The following is a 16256-nucleotide window of genomic DNA, read 5'->3' as shown; positions in this document are numbered from 1 at the left end:
ATAACTATAGATTATTATATACATAAGGTTACTAGGAATCAAATTAAGAAAACCCTAAAATATTAAAAACTATTTGAAATATCTAACCTATGAAATATTAAAGATCTTTTACCTTATGATCGAAGGATGAATATTTGGTCTCGAAAAAATACTAATATAACACATGAAAGATCGAAAGTACAAGGAACTTAATTCTTTCTTTATACCAGGCAAGATTGTAAATTACACTACAACTATAAAGTTAGGGAGGAAAGGATAGGAACAAGTAGTAAAATCAAAGGGCAAAATAGGAATATAACACTTTCCCCTTTCTTACTTTATTTATTTATTATTTAATTAGAAACTATAGATTATTATATAAACAAAACATCATAAATAATGCCAACCCATATTTAGACCAAGCAAGGGAAGAGAATATGATAGGCCCATGTAATAAAGAAACAATAGGTTTGTCCCATGTCCATGTTGGTGTGACAAAAGAAACAACCATAATTTACAAAGAGAAGGGCTCCATCATCTTCCCTTAACATATAAAAACAAATACTTTGAGCCTCCCACCTTTTTTCTATATACAATAATCTTTCATAAAAGAAAAAACTATTCAATACAAAATGATTGAGATAAAACCAAAAAATTTCACATATTTCTTGCATCTACCTATAAAGTGAAGTGAGGCTCCAAGTTTCATACAATCCATGGAAGCTGTGATCGTGTGAAAGCAAGTCCACCCCATGATCTCTGAGCCTTTCTTCTGTAAATCTTGGAAAGGGGTAATTGGATCAATGATGTGGGTCATGATTGTCCATTATTAGGTGAAAAAGATGAAACTTTTTGGAAAAATCACAGCGAAGATCACGCGCCAGCATGGAAGACATTGTAGAGGATATTGGCTCTTCTTCGTTTCTTCTTTTCTTTCCCCACCTTCATGCGTGTCTGACTATTCTCTGATTCAAAATTTGTCTGAAACAAAAACAACCCATTTTCAATTGAAGCTCCTTCGACAAAGAATCCCTCGGTTCCTTTGGCCATTTTTTCTTCTCAAATCGATACTGCGTTTCACGTATTGTATCGTTTTGGGAATACCCTTTTGCGTTTTCTTGTGATACGATTGTTGGGTACTGGTTTTTTGGGTTTGAAATACCGAAGAAATCCCTTGTTTTCTTGACCCAGTGTTTTTTTGTTCGATCTTTTTGTGGGTTTGTGTTAAAAGGGTTTGTGGGTTTGATGGAGCTTCTTTGTTAATATGGTGGACGATTTGGTTGTTTGATTTTGTGATGAATAGCTGACTCTTCTTTTGGCGCTTTCGCGTGGTGTTTTGATCGTTTCTAGGGTTTCATATCTTCTTGGCTTTTTGGTGTTTTGTGTTTCTGGCTGAGTAATTTTGAGGTTTGTTTCCGACTCTTCTTTTGATTTATCCTCTGTTCTTATTGGTTTTTTTGTGTTGACATGATTGTTCATCAAGTATCTCTCAAATTCTTGAGTTTGGCTGGAAGTTTTTAGTCATATGGAGCTTGAAATGGCTTTCATGGAAGCTTTTTGGTAGTTTAAAAATGTTGGGCTGTTATGGGGTTTGTTTGACTAAAGAATTTTCTCTGATTGATTGGTCCGTTTCTGATATTGATAGGGAACTTCTCTTGATAGTTACTCTTGATCTTGATATTGTCATGAAAAATTGTAAAAATTGTTGTGGATCATTGACACGAGTTATGTAGCTTTGTTACTGCCCTGCAAAATTTTTAGTTTCATGATCTTCTGAACTTTTAGTGATTGTTATTGCATGTTGAGATCCAGGTAAGTTTTTCCAGCTTCATTGTAATGAATAATAATGGCCTTCTGAACATATGCAGCCATCTCTCTATGTTCCTAGAGATGATATAGTTTAGGAAGATGGAAAATAACGTTTATGTTTGGAGAATGTTGGAGGATTCGAGTGGATTGGATGTCTCATGTCTATGTAGCTGTAAGTTGTTCGTATATAGGTTCACCTTGAACCTGATGTTGATTTGTTCTAACAGGTAGAATTTGCATAATACTTGGAAACTGAAAAGTAAAATGGGTGCGAAGGACCATCAAATTGCGACTCACTCACCTAATGCCAAAGTAGAAGTAGGAGAGATTGACACTAGTGCACCTTTCCAGTCTGTTAAAGACGCTGTTAACTTGTTTGGTGAAGGTGCTTTTTCGGGAGAACGAATGATTGTGAGGAAGGCGAAACAACCTCATTCTGCAGAGGTGCTTATTTTTGTGCATTTAAGAAGTTCATCTAGCAGCTTTTTTTTTTTGAGGTTTTATTTTCTTCCACAAAGGGGTGAAGTAAAACAGTTTGTATTGTGTTGGTAATTTTTTTGGTTCTTGTTGTCTACAGAAAGTGTTTGCAAAGGAGACTCAACTCCACTTGGCAGAAAAAGAACTGAGCAAATTAAAGGATCAGCTAAAGAATGCTGAAACTACCAAATCTGAAGCACTTGTTGAGCTTGAAAATACTAAAAGAGCTGTTGATGACCTGACCAAGAAGCTGCAATTGCTGAGGGAATCGAAAGAATCAGCCATCAAGGACTCAGAAGTTGCCAAGGCTCGAGCAAAGCAGTTTGAGGAGACAAATGGAAGCAATCATTCTGGAAATGATTGTGCTTGGAAACAAGACTTGGAAACTACCCGAGATCAGTACAATGTAGTGATCGGAGAACTAGATGCTGCAAAGCAAGAATTGAGGAAAATCCGTCAAGATTCTGATGCATCTTTGGAAGCAAAAGTAGCTGCATTGAAACAGGTGGCGGAGGCTGAGGAATCGGTCAAAACTCACAAGCTGAAAGCAAATGAACTTTCTGAGGAAATTTTGGCTGCACGGGAGTCCATTGAAAAGCTCAAGCTTGCATCCCTGCAAGCACATAAAGAGCAAGAAAAAATATTTGTGGAGAAAGACATCCAGAGGCAGTCTTATAAAGCGGCTCTTGAAGATTCGGCAAAAAAATTGTTTTCTTTGCAGAAGGAAATTGACCCTGATCTCACCCGGAATCTTGAATTGCAGTTGAGCGAGACGATGAATGAAATTGGGAAACTGCAGAAACAAATGGAAGATAAAAAGGCGTTGGATTTAGATTCAGTGAAGAATGTCACCTCAGAGCTTGATGATGCAAAAGAGTCCCTACAAAAAGTGGCTGAAGAGGAAAGAACTCTCCATAACCTGGTTGAAGCTCTGAAGTTGGAACTGGAAAATGTGAGGAAAGAGCATTCTGAACTCAAGGAGAAAGAAGCAGAGGCAGAATCTACTGCTGGGAATTTGCATGTCAAGCTCCGGAAGAGCAAATCTGAACTTGAAGCATACCTCACAGAAGAATCTAAAGCAAGAGGTGCTTGTGAAGAGATGCTCTCAACTCTTAACCAGCTGTCGTCAGAAACTGAAAATGCTAGACGGGGAGCAGAAGAAATGAATAATAAAGCAGAAGATTTGAGGAAGGAAGCAGAAGCCACCAGAATAGCATTGGAAGATGCTGAGAAGCAGCTGAGAGTTGCACTGGATGAAGCTGAAGAATCAAAAGCAGCGGAAGGTAGGGCCCTTGATCAGATTAAGGTACTGTCTGAGAGAACCAATGCTGCACGAGCTTCGACTTCAGAGTCAGGCGCTAACATCACCATCTCCAGGGAAGAGTTTGAGTCATTAAGCCGGAAAGTTGAGGAGTCTGACACATTAGCAGAAATGAAAGTAGCTGCTGCATTAGCTCAGGTTGAAGCTGTGAAGGCTAGTGAAAATGAAGTTCTAAAAAGGCTAGAAGCATCCCAGAAGGAAATTGAGGATATGAAGACTGCAACTGAGGAAGCTTCAAAGAAAGCCAATATGGCAGAAGCAGCTAAGAAAGCTGTGGAAGGAGAGCTACGGAGGTGGCGTGAGCGAGAGCAGAAAAAAGCGGTAGAAGCTGCATCAAGAATTTTGGCTGAAACAGAGGTGTCATTGGAATCATCTCCAACCCACAATAGGATTCAAAAGCAGAGCACAACAGTGAAAAGAGTTGAGTCCAAAAAATTGGAGAAAGATAAAACCTTCTCAAAGAAGGTGCTTTTACCGAACCTCAGCGGCTTATTTGTTAGGAAAAAGAACCAAGTCGAGGGTGGATCGCCCTCCTACCTGCCTGGTGAGAAGTCTACGTGATATTTCTTTTGCTTGACTTTCATGTTACTTTTAGTATTCAGGTGGGGGAACATATAATCATTGTGTGTACATTTTGTTGCCTGTAAATTTGTGCTCAGGTAACCAAAAATGACCTTGTAAGCAACATGGATGAGTGATTTTGTATATGGGCTGGTTTGTTAGATTATTGATCGAAGCATATTGTATTGAGATTTTCTATCTGCTAACGGAAATTTGTTTGCTAATCAAGGTATGATTGGATTACTGAGCTGAAAAGGGATGGATCATTTGTTACTACTAATCATATCAACATTTGTTACTACTAATCATATCAACCTATCTCTTTAACTGGAAATGCATAATCGGCAAATGAAGTGCCTAGTTTGACAAGCCAGGGGGTCTTGTTTCAGCCATAATTCTCTTGGTTCGTTGTACATGGAAGGTGTTATTATATGTTTTAATCAGCTGCTGATGTTAAATTTCAATGAAATGAAATGAGATGTCTCTTCTCGAAAACGATGAAATGTTGAAAAGTTTTGCCCCTTTCGGACCATGTGCACTTAGATCTTTAATTCATGGATTTTTTTAGTTTAGTTTGAGAAATCGAAATAAGAGCATTGAATCATTTCATTTTATGTCATCTCGAACAAGACCAGCCTTAAGCATAGGTTAGAGATGTGTACCAATGCAGCAGATAGTGTAAATAAACTTTCTATTACATATGAAATTGGAAGCAGGAGCTTTATCCTAAATGTAATAATAGAACAAGAGGCTTGTAGTTTCCAAGACATGATTGGTATTCTACATTCATTCTCCATTGACTTGAAGGCCATTCATAGAATAACTGAGTGCATTGTGATTTTCCAACTTATGGAACTCTGTTTCTATCGTTCTGGCGATTTCGACATCTCTTGGATCTGGTTCAGGGAAATCCACATGGAATGATCCTTGTTTGATTGGTACAATCGACTCCCTAACAGCACCTTGTTGCTGAACGTAATTGTAGAGTTGTTGATGGAATGCACTATCAAAGGAGAAACAGTTTTCTGTATTTCCATTCTCAGCATGCCGAGATGATCCTGATTTTTCTTTTCGACAAAAATGTGGTAGTGATGCATAATCCATTACCTGCAATTGAGTTCCAAACTTTAAAATAAGAAAATTGATGTTAAGGATTAAATTAGTGCACTAAATGATAACACATAGTTGTTTAAATTTTCAACTTCTACTATAGGGGGGGAGTTGAAGATGTCAAGAGTTGTAAAGCATGAGAGCAGGTAACAACCGACAGGTCAAATCTGATCAGAAACATCTAGATTCACAAGAGCTCTAAGTCAATCTCAAAAAAATTTCTAGTACGATGGGAGTATGAAAAATTTTCCATACTCCCTCAATTTATTGTGTGCCACGTAAGCATGCTTTTAAAAATAGGGTAGGGTCTATTGATACTAATGTGAGGTCCACTAATATTTATAAAGACAAATTTATGGTGTGAACAAAAAAAGTATGTAACTCTTATAGTAATGGAAACTTTCGTATCAATCACCACTAGAATTATAACTTTAAAGTGCAGAATTGAAGTTTGAAAAGCTGACAAAAACCAAATGAACTGGCTGGTTCTAATTACTTTCAGTTGATTTAGTGCAATGCAATTTGATCAAAGTTCTTAGTTGGTTTTCATCAGTTTTGGTTGGACAATTGGTTTAGTTTCTAACAATATTTGATTGACAGTTCTTGTAATCTTTATAAAACAAGGTATCGGTTCCAAACAAAATTGAACCGTATTGTCCAGCTTAAACCCTGCAACTTTATGTAGTTTTGAAATTTAAAGAGGCAAGGATGAACCTAATCAACATGGAACGGACCCATATGGATATCAGGCTGGGTTCGACATCCACTGTATAACCACCAAGAAAGCAGCTATCCTATCCACAGTTGATGATTCGGTTCCATCATAAGTGAATCTCAGTATTGTAGAATTAACATGTATCATGGAGTGAGAAATACAATGATGATTCGTTTTAGATTGAGATTTTCCAGATTTTCTAAGGATAGAAAGATATGGTGATGCTGTAGTATAGTACCAAATGTCAATGTCAGCTTAGTGGAACTGTAACTTTCAGTAAGAGATGTTTTATGTCCATTCCACTAATATGGGGTGACTTTTTTCTTCTCTAAAAGGATGAGAGAGAGAGAATTTCATGTCGAAATGGTAATCATACTGGGTGAAAAGTAACAACAGAGAAAGGAAGCTTGCCTTTAGTAGTTCATCTCGTCCACAGTTCTGTAGCACTTGGATTTTCTTCCTTGTCCTTTCTTGCAAAAGAGGTTTTACGACCTGTCAGCAAGGTCAACAAATCATATTCACATTCCCTTCGAATGGCTTACCGTCCCAGGATTTTCTTTTTCTTTCTGATACAGTAAGTATATCGAGAATACTTCTACATGAATTAATATAGGCACACACCTTCCAGCAAGCAGAAAATACATATGGAACATTTACAATGTAATAAGTATCGGTCTTCTCGGGATAGTTTAAGTCGTCAATGGTGGATATGACAGTCAGAAGCTGCATTAACCGGGGAAAAAAAACATAATTAGCATATTACTAATACCAAATGTTTTCGTAGAAGGAAGCACCAACAGCATATGCTGCCGGAGAAAAAAAGATCAACGAGTAAACAAGCAACTGTATTGTAAGCTTCACATCAATGATAAAATAGAAAATGCATTCTGTCAACTGAAGTTTGACTAAATTAGGCTTGTCATGTTTGTGAACGTTTGATTCCAAAAATAAGGCTGAAGGTAAGGAAATGTTGTGACGTATAAAGAGCTAAGTACCTTTATTTGATTTAATGCTGAAAGCTTTAACCCTGTCATATCCAAAACCTTGAGGCAGGTGCTTATGTGTCGCCCATGCTTCTTTGTCGCAGCAGGCTACAGCAAAAAGAGCATGTTATATTAAGCAACATTTATTAGCCAGCAAAATGATTAAACGGTCTTAATCTTACATACTTACCAACACAACGCGATCCCTATATTCATTCATTTGGATGTGGGACTGCACATAATAATGAACCTAAAACGAAAGAACCCATGTAAATATCCTTTGAAATTTTAATGGAATTAAATGGTTATTGAAGTCTTGTGCTTCTAGCAGATGTGATGTGACATCAATTAACCTTATTATCCATGATATCACGACAAATGTAGTGAATGTATATGCACATTGCTCAATGTAATGAATTCTATCACAGATATAGTTAATGTGCACACAGTTGCAGAAAGTTTCATAGCTGCAATGTCATGCATTTGATCTGTGCATATTATTTGATCATGTCTTGTTCAAAACTAGGATTTCCATTCTCTAAGCTTTAAGAAAAGATCAAGATAGAGATGGTACACAGAGGGAAGTAAATCCTTACAGATGCCTTGTCAAATGTGCTTTGACCAACACCAACAGCTATGACAGGAAGACCCTGGAAAATATTGTTCAGTGGAAAAGAGGAATAAATTAATGAGGGAGGAAAAATGTAGCAGCCTACCCAAGGGAAGAAAAGTTGATTTACTTCTCGGTAGCAAAATATAATTCATGTTGCTAGTTGGATAACTGGAAACGTATTAAATATCAAATATTGAAAGACAACATGATTCAATTTATGTACCTCTTTTGAGTATCCAGACAATCCTACTAGCTGAGAGTCTCGCACTGCTCTGTATAACTCAGGAGGAATGATCGGTTTCTGTAAGAATAGGAGATAAATTAAAACTTGTAAACGTATGTAAAGCCAAAAGTAACCTGAAAACTTCAACATAGAATAGTGATGAGACATATTGTACCACCTCTGGTTTACTATTGTCAGTATGCTTAATAATAAAAAATTAAAATTTAAAAATTAAAAAAAAAAAAAAAACTTGAGTTATATGTTACAATTAATCCATGATTTACATAGAGACATAAATGTTGTAAAAAAAGCCTAGGGTATCAAATTTATCAAAAGATTAACTGAAGTTAAGACTCTTGCGTTGCAAATGTAGGAATGAAAAAGACAGACTTGAGACTACTATAACAATTGCTAGCTTTTCCATTTTCTTGCTTTTGTGGCATTGAATAGAGACAAACAAGATGTTTGATCTCTCCTCCACCTTCCTGATTCTTTTTGTTTCTATTTGTAGTGATAATTGCCAGAAACTTGACCTTTTAATGCTTTTTACATATTCTCTGGGGGGAAAAGATAGTTTACCATTGGCATTTGACGTTATAAAGGCATATCTTGTAATGGTTGTCTCTACATTTATGTTTTTCAATTTTCTTCTACTGATGGAAATAAAAAATGTATTACAATACACATAACTAGGGGAATCAAAGGAATTATAAAAAATGACACATTTATTCAATAATAACAGAAGGGGGGAAAAACTCACCGCCAATATGTTATCAATCTCATTTTGTATCCTCCAATGTAGACAGTCTATTAACTGAAGATTCCGAAGCAAAACAAACCAAAAGTGAGTGAATGTGAAACAGACAAAAAATGCTAAGAGAATTTAACAGAAAATTGAAACTACTAAGCTAACCGACTTATCTAACCATTTTATGGGCTTTAGCTAAATTCCAGTCTCTGGCCTTCAGAAACCGTTCCAAAGTTTCAGCTGGATGACCTTGATGCATATTCTGGAGATAATAAGATATTCAATTCAGTCAGTTATGCAATTAAAGTACAATTTTATTCAATAACAGTAACAAAATGCAAATCATTTCCAATGTAAGGAAGTTTGTAATCATCCCAGTTACATTTTGGAATCAAATATTATAACTGAACAAGTTTCTTTCTCATTATTATTGGCAATCTTCAACAAGCTCAACTTCTTTTCCAGAAAATAGCTTGCATTACTTTTACATCCAGAAATCTCTTAACCCTTCATTTTTGTTATCAATGCAAACATCAAAACAATCCTGCAACAATTTCCAGATTCTAACTTGAGTGCCTACCAGTTCAATTCATCCTACAAAGCCTGGAGAAATTAACTTGTTAAACCCTTTTAAACTACTTCACCCAGAAATCAACAAATCTTCATTCGTCCAGGCAGTTAAATTAACAACAATTTGATCTTCAAACCTATTCATAAGACTTGATCCCATATCAACCAAATCATGATCTTGGTTAAGGAGAAAAAAAAATCAATCGATTTCTCTGGACAACAAAAATTTATTCTAGCTTCAATTGCAAGGCAGCCCTATTTCCTACCAAGAATGAATGTCATTCATGATTATAAAATGTTACGAAACCACTGTCTCCAACAGCCAAAAAAATAGATTCAGATCTAAGGCAAAGAGAAATTTACGATTCAATAATTGAAGCTGCGATTGAGCAATTAACCTTCTATATACTAGTTTGCGTTTATAAAGCTTTTAGATCGAAAAGCCCGACCAATGTCGCAATACATTTTGTTTTATTCACATTATCCAATAAAAAAAACAGATCCAGCAGTAAAGATCAAAATCAAAGAACAAACCTCAAATGTGTTCTTCATTGATCCATCGACTGTTGGGCGTTACAAAGAAAATTAGAGAGAGAAAAATGTCAGGTCACAAATATCCATCACAGAACAGAACAAGATGAAACTACAAGGAAATGGGATTACCTTCCTCCATTAGCAGTTGAAACTGCTTCATGGCTTCTCGATTGGCAATACCCATTTCTTCTTTCACCTTTCTTTAGCAGAAACTTGGGCAAAAAGAGAGAAGGAATCTCAAAACCAGGCAATGGAAAGAAAAGGAAAAGTGGGTTTGTTTCAAATTCAAATATGATCCTCGTTCCAAGTAATAATTAGTGATGAGATTCAGAGTTGGTTCAACCAAATCTGGGGGAATGAAAGGTGGAAGGAGGATCAGAGTGAGAGCAACAACATTGTTTGATTTGAAGATGAAGAAGAAGAAGAAGATGATGATGAAGAGAGTGAGAATGAGAGGGAAATTCACTTGGGTTTTTTGGTTTTAAGCTTCAAAAATTGGAATTTCAAGTTTCAACAACAACAAGCGTTTGTTCTACAAAATCTAAAATTAAACACCAAAATCCTCTCTCAATCAATGCTGATTGCTAGAAAACGGAAGCTGCTGACAAAAAATAAATAAGTTGTAATTAAAATAATATCAATTTGTTTGGTTAAACTGACATTTTCCTTCCTATAATTGGTATAATTTTAGTCTAGGATATTTTCAATAAATTTTAGATTTAATCTATGAAAGTTGATTTTTTTTCGAAATTGGTTAAATAAAAAATAATTTTTATTTAATTTAATATAATTTGTAAATATATTTTTAAAATTTATAGTAAAAATATTTCGAGATAACAAAAAGTTTTTAATAAATCAACAATAAACTAACATTGAAGATTAAATTTAAGATTTATTGAAAGTATATGTACTAAAATTACACAAACGTTAAAGTATAGAGTCTAAAATGATATTTTAATTTTTTTTGTTTTAAATAAAGGTTATTTTTTAAGTAAGGTTTTGAATTTACATGGAAGTGTCCCATTTCTATTTATATTTTTGGAAGTTCATGTCCTTATTGGTAAGAAGATTGATATGAAAATAAAAGAAGGAACAAAATATTATTGATGTGAATATAAATTATAAATAATAACATTTTAATTAATTTAAAATGTGTAAGATGTTTATTTGTTAATTTAAATAATTTTTTGAATTCATTTTACTTCTGTAATTTGTTAGAAAATCATCAATATTGATATTTAATTAATATTTTTATAAAATTAAGACATTGATGTTTTTGTCAACATGACACGGACCATTTAAATTTTAGAATAGATGTGGTTTTTTATAATAATATAAAAGGCATGTAATATTCTACTAAACCTAACGTATAAAAATGATCTTAAAAAATATGGGCAATACATATATTTTTTGACAAAATGAAAGTGGAGGAATCGAATTTCTGACCTCGATTTTAGTTTACCTATACACTTGTTGACAAAAATAATATAATAATATAGCTAAAAAATTAGAACTTTTATTCTTAATTATTGACTTATGCTCATATCGATTTTTTATATAGAATTATTTTTTAGAATAAAATAAAATTAGATTTAAAATGGAACAAAATATACTTTTATTCAGAAGATTTAAGTCTAATTTTTTAGTCTTTAGATTTCAAAAAAGAAACTTTAATCCCTTAATTTTTTTTAAAAAAAAATATTATAAAAAGTCTCTAATCTCTTTTAATTTGGTCATTAAGTTGGTCTAACCGAATGTTGACATAGAGATTAATATGTTGATAGAAGGAATAAAAGAGAAGGGAAATGAGAGAGAAAGAGCAGAAAAATTGGTCACGTAGTTCAACATTGATAAAAAAAAAAAATTTGACATTATGTGGATGAAAGAATCAAACCTCTGATCTCGAAATGGATTGATGATTAGTTTGACCAATATCGATAAATTAATTTCAACATCAACTCCATGACAACATTCTATTAGGTTAACTAACAATTGAATGAAGTCGAGACATTCTTAGAATCATTTTTTAAATTTATGATGAAAATATTCATTTTAAAATTTCAAGAGCCTAAATAGACATCAAACTCGTCAATCCTCACAAAATCCAAGTTGACACCAAACCTATGCTTAAAATGTTCCTTTTATTGAATCTAAGTTAGTTTCTAGTAACATATAAAACAAAATATAGACATATATATTTTTTGAACTCAAATTCATGTTATTGAATTTCGTCGACATGTCGGTATTTTCTTCGATATTTCTACTTTTCTGTAGAGTTGATATCGACATGAAGGGTAAATCGATATTTTCATTATATCATAAAATAATCCATGAAATATAAAAATAAGAAATATCATGTCGTAAATATAATATAAATAATAATACGTTAACTTGTTTAAATAGCCTGAAATATTTTATTTATATAATTTTTCTAAAACTTACATCGACATTTGATCGATATTTTATCAATACATTTTCGTAAAGTTGAGATTTCAACGTGTTCGTCGACATCGACATTTTGAATCTTGCTAACTTTATTTCTAAGCATGTCCTTTATTCTTTCACAAAATTTTTGGAATGTTTTTTTTTCCTCGAATTACTCGTATGTTGATTTGGTAATGCAATTGGGAATCCAACAAATAATGACCCTTACCTATATAATGGAATTCAAGACATTAATATTCCTATCTCCATATCCATATTGGATATGCTTTTATATTTTTATGATTAAATTTAAGCACTTTTTTTTTAAATAATAATAATGAGATAACAATATTCTATATAACTATAAATACGTTGTATATTCATGCCTTGATATTCTAGCACTCCCAAGAGTCATTTAAAACAAAGAATTTTTATGTAGAACTAATGCAACTTTTATAAGTATATGATTTTCAAATTAAAAAAAATTGATTTAATTATTTTTAAAAATAGGGTACTCATGAAAGTAAACTACTAAAAATTACACATTAAAAAGTTAGAGCATGTTTAATTTTGAAGTGATTTTGTAGGGAAAAAAAATTTGTGTGAGTTTTTATTCTGTATGTTTTTTTGTTTTCTTTTACGTTGTTTTTACCTCTTCTATGATTTGTTTGCGTATTAATCTCAAATTATTGTTGTCTCTATCTATTTGATACAATTCAAAATCTTTGGAGAAAAAAATATTTGAAAAACATTCTCATCATTCATAAAATTGAAATTTCATATTAAAAATATTTTAAAAAATAAATATTTAGAACTTTTTTACTTGTGCTTTGTAATTTTTTTACAATGAATTACATCTATCTCGAGGAAATTTTTGAATTATTGGCTAGCTAAATTTCAAAAATAAAAATATGTTTTTTTTAGTGACAAATTTTGAAATAAAAAAAAAAAAAACTTATAAGTGAAAATAGTATTTATAAGCTTAATTTTTAAAAATAAAAAATTATTGACCTGATAATTGGAACCTAAAATAATTTCAAATAAAAAAATATTCCAAAACCAAGAAACCCTAAGTTCCAAATGAAATAAAAGTTTGAATTGAATAGATGATTATTAGAATTAGATTGGCATTATTGAAAGCCATGTGGAAGAATTTTGAATGCTTTAATCTAATTCCCCATCCACAAGACTAACAAATTTGTATGCAATCAACACAAATTATATTTCAATAAGGCCAAGAAGACTATACCATGCTTCATTCAATCACATGGCATGTTACATCTTGTCATCTTCTAAGATTTTGTCCCCTTCAATTCATATTTTATATAATATGAGCAAAATCTTAGGAATTGCTTCAATACATTTGTATTAATTTCATCAAATAATTGTCTGATCTTAAGATTAAAGTATCTACTTCCATGAGTAGCATTAGTAATATTTAATTAACAGTTGCTATGGATTTGAATAGAGATGTTGATAGGGCAGGAGTGAAGATAAAGATGTCTTTTTTATATGTCCCTTAAGAGAACTTTCTCAAATGTTGAAGGTTGTTGCAGACAAGATCTAAAACTCACGAAGATGTCCAAATCCAAGAGAAACTTTAAGGTAGCATAGGGAAACACACATCTCAGTAGGAAAAAGTTAAAGCCTCAAGTTTTGGGCCGACCAGCCGAACTGATAAATATATACCAATCAATAAATAACCAAGCTATGCTCGGTCTGGTGCTTACAAGCTCAAGCGTAATAAACAACCATAACATCGCTTGAGTTATACATAACCACAAGCTAGAAGGAGGGCACTAGAAATAGTCTCATTTGACGATTCCGAAAAGAAGAATAAGTAATCTCTAAAGGAGGGCTCTAACCTTACTTTTGTATATTCAGCTAACTTAAGCATCAGAGTATGGTAGGCTCAGTACAACACTAGTGCGAGGATCTTTCATGCAAGTTAGCTCGAAAAATAAGACCAAACCAGGAGAAGTGGGTTAGAGGTCAAGCCCATGAGAGACTTGCAACGACGATGAACATGTGCAAGATTCACGCGTCAACCGTCTTACCCTTGATTTTGAGGGAAAAAGATTTTCTCAATCTGACAACTATACAACTGCCAATTAATAACTATTTTGGATGCATAAATTAAAAAAGTTGCAAGCTCTCTAACAAAATACGAAACTGTTAGTTATACTGTGTTGTCTCCTTCAATCATTTCTATTAATTTGGAGGGTGGGAGGTGAGTTTGGGAATAGATTCAAGAAGGAAAATTTTCAACTACTTTTTTCCTTTTTTTTAAAAAAATAATTTAGTATTAAATATTAATAATATATTTTTAAAGTTAAATAGAGAGAAAATTAGTTTTGGATTATTGGAAAAAAAATACTAAAAATACTTTTCTTTAATTAGTTTTTAGAAATAGATGTATTTGGTCCCTAAAGTTTCAGTTTATTCAATTTAAGAACCTAAAAGTTATAATATAAAACTAAAAAATAAAAAGACGAAAAAAGTTAGAGATATAGACATAGAACAGAAATAGAGAATACATTCTCGATCCCTATTTTCAATCATGGTCCCAAACTTTAAATTGGAAAAACAAAAAATTACATCCTCAATTGGATTCCCCACTCCTTGGAAGAAAAAAAAAATTGTGCATGAGTCCCTAGATTTGATATGATTAAATTACATAAGATTTCTAAATAATATTCTCTTTTCAATTATAAGTAAATGGCAAGCACTTCACTATTTATTGTAGAATATATGCTGAAGTTTTGATACTCCCTACCCATCTAAAGTATAACCAATTCAATGCCTCCAAGAATCCACCTTCACTCACAATGAGCTTTTTTCAACCATTGAAAACCTCTTCTTTTCTTGTGCCTAAATCACTAAATCATATATATATATATATATATATATATATTTGTCTATATTATCAATCCCTTTAATTTTATTTTTTTATGATAAATATAGAGTGTGAATTTGAACTTCCGACTTAAAAAGAATACGTATCGATTACTTTATGCTTGGGTTGATTATATGTTTCAACTTCACTTATTAGTTATAGATTTTTTTAGGTTAAAAGTTTTTTTTTTTTCCATTAAGAATGATAACGTATAAATTTAAATGATGTTTTTATGAGGTTGTTAAATATTAGGATAGTATTAAATGAGTATTCGATTTTCAAAGCAATAAATCCTAAGATGTTTAGGTATTATTTTGTTTCTTTTTTTTTTATTATTATTATTATAATGAGGTAGGAGGATTCAAATTATAGACTTAATGATTTCTAGCACGCTTGTATGCTAATTGAACTATGTTCAGTTTGGCTTTTAGATTAGATTAATTGGATAGACATATATATTTCATTCAATTAAAATATAAAGGGAAAATACCTTTTTAGTCCCTAGATTTTGGACCTAGTTTTTATTTAGTCCCTATGTTTCACAATATTACACATTTAGTTATTAAGTTTTGAGTTTGATTTCAATTTAGTCTCCAAGTTTCAAAATGTTGCAATTTACTCATAGATTTGAGCTTTGTTTCAATTTGACTTCTAGGTTTCAAAATGTTACATTTTTAACATCATTTTTTCATTAAATACGCACTTTCAATCATTGACGTCAATGTTTCTTAATTAATGTTAAATAATTATTAAGTGAAAATTTAAATTCAATTTTAAAGGTGATGAAAAATAGTGGAACTTAATTCATTGTAATTATTTTAATTATTTTAAATTTATTAACATATATTAACACTAAATACCGAAAATGAGTATTTAGTGAAAAATCTATGTTAAAAATATATATCTTAAAATCTAGGGACCAAGTGTTTGAAACAAAATCAAAATGTCAAAGGTAAAATTATAATATTTTGAAACCTAAAGATTAAATTGAAACAAAAATCAAAATTTAAGGACTAAATAGAAATCATACCTAAAACATAAGGACCAAAAAGATATTTTTTCCAAATATAAAGTATTTCAAACTAGGTTAATAAAATAATGTGTTTTGATGTTAACTCTTAGGATGAAATTAAAATTTTTAACCAAATCGAGCATAGTTCAACTGATGTACGGATATCTTAGTGACCAAAGGATTTGTGCTCTGAATCTCCCTACTTCTATTGTACTAAAAAAAAAAAAAAGTAAAACTTTTTATCTCCGAGTTTTGAAGAATGTGTTTGGTCCCTTAATTTC

General features: G+C 32.1%; 2 protein-coding genes across 2 annotated transcripts; one reads left to right on the top strand and one right to left on the bottom strand.

Annotated features, from left to right (window-relative positions):
- Window positions 1–388: 388 nt before the first annotated feature.
- LOC120090168 (WEB family protein At5g55860) lies at window positions 389–4402 on the top strand. Its single transcript, XM_039047692.2, has 3 exons — window positions 389–1386; window positions 2016–2232; window positions 2366–4402. Exons 2-3 carry the CDS (start codon window positions 2053–2055, stop codon window positions 4145–4147), a joined length of 1962 nt encoding a protein of 653 aa, XP_038903620.1. The 5' UTR covers window positions 389–1386; window positions 2016–2052; the 3' UTR covers window positions 4148–4402.
- Window positions 4403–4735: 333 nt separating this feature from the next.
- On the bottom strand, window positions 4736–10510 carry LOC120090169 (Sec14p-like phosphatidylinositol transfer family protein). The gene is made up of 11 exons (XM_039047693.2): window positions 9773–10510; window positions 9644–9672; window positions 8718–8801; window positions 8552–8605; window positions 7792–7869; window positions 7552–7605; window positions 7146–7205; window positions 6968–7063; window positions 6594–6695; window positions 6384–6464; window positions 4736–5254 (listed from the first exon to the last, which is right to left on the bottom strand). The coding sequence occupies exons 1-11, from the start codon at window positions 9825–9827 to the stop codon at window positions 4934–4936; spliced, it is 1014 nt and encodes a 337-aa protein (XP_038903621.1). The 5' UTR covers window positions 9828–10510; the 3' UTR covers window positions 4736–4933.
- Window positions 10511–16256: the final 5746 nt, after the last annotated feature.

This window comes from Benincasa hispida, chromosome 11 (assembly GCF_027475165.1).
Source record: "Benincasa hispida cultivar pf3 chromosome 11, pf3_genome.v1.1, whole genome shotgun sequence".
NCBI classification, from domain to species: Eukaryota; Viridiplantae; Streptophyta; class Magnoliopsida; order Cucurbitales; family Cucurbitaceae; genus Benincasa; species Benincasa hispida.
The sequence above is the reverse complement of the archived record's forward strand: the minus strand, read 5'-3'. Positions and strand labels throughout refer to the sequence as shown.